The 753-nt window shown below is 65.3% G+C and overlaps 1 protein-coding gene across 1 annotated transcript in view; it reads left to right on the forward strand.

The window, feature by feature from the left end:
* Positions 1 to 753, forward strand: part of EMH_0056410 (uncharacterized protein) — a gene marked incomplete at both ends in the record, with an annotated part of 2,963 nt that overhangs the window by 566 nt on the left and 1,644 nt on the right. Inside the window, one exon of the mRNA XM_013497356.1 lies at positions 658 to 751. Within this exon, the coding sequence (XP_013352810.1) occupies positions 658 to 751 (94 nt within the window). The remainder of the gene's footprint in view (positions 1 to 657; positions 752 to 753) is intronic.

Here is a 753-nt window from a genome sequence, read left to right on the forward strand (position 1 = left end):
GCAGCAGAAGGGATGCCACAAGCTAAACCCAGATCCCTAAGTCTAGCTCTTACCTTCTTTGGTTCGTTGCTGCTCGTTGCTGCTGCATTTGGTCTGCAGCAGCACCGCCTCAGAGACCTACGGGGGCCCCTCTCCCAGCACCCGGGGCCCCTTACCCCTGGCGAGTGGCCGCGTACCCCTTGGGGGGCCCCCCTGCCACCTAGGAGCCCAAAGACCCCGACGGGGGGCCCCCGAACCCCTATAGGGGGCCCCCTCACCCCTACAGACTGGCTCTTGACCCCTACAGGCGAGGCCCTAACCCCCACCGGGGGGCCCCTAACACCTACGGGGGCCCCCCTGACCCCAACAGAGGGTCCAGTAACCCCTGCTGGGGGGCCCCCAACCCCTACAGAGGGGGCCCCCTTGGTTGTAGGGGATGGTTCTTCTATGGCGAGTGGTTCACGTATAGCGGGGGGGCCCCCCCCTGAAGCACGAGAAGATGTGGAGCAGCAGCTGCAGCAGCACCGGCAGCAGCAGCAGCAGCTGCTGCAGAGCCTCAATGCCTTTCGTGCTGCTTGGGATGAGGCCCCCCCTGACGCCCGCACCATCTTTGCTCTCCCCGCGACAGAAGGGGGGGGCCCCCATGACCCTCTGGGTCGTTTCGGGGTGTACGTACAGGCCCTTATAGACGAAGACCCCACCAGCAGCAGCAGCAGCAGCAGCAGCAGCAGGAGCAGCAGCAGCAGCAGCAGCAGGAGGAGGAGTCACATAATG

The sequence above is a fragment of the Eimeria mitis genome, genomic scaffold (genome assembly GCF_000499745.2).
Source record: "Eimeria mitis Houghton genomic scaffold, Emh_scaff2623, whole genome shotgun sequence".
Classification (NCBI taxonomy): domain Eukaryota; phylum Apicomplexa; class Conoidasida; order Eucoccidiorida; family Eimeriidae; genus Eimeria; species Eimeria mitis.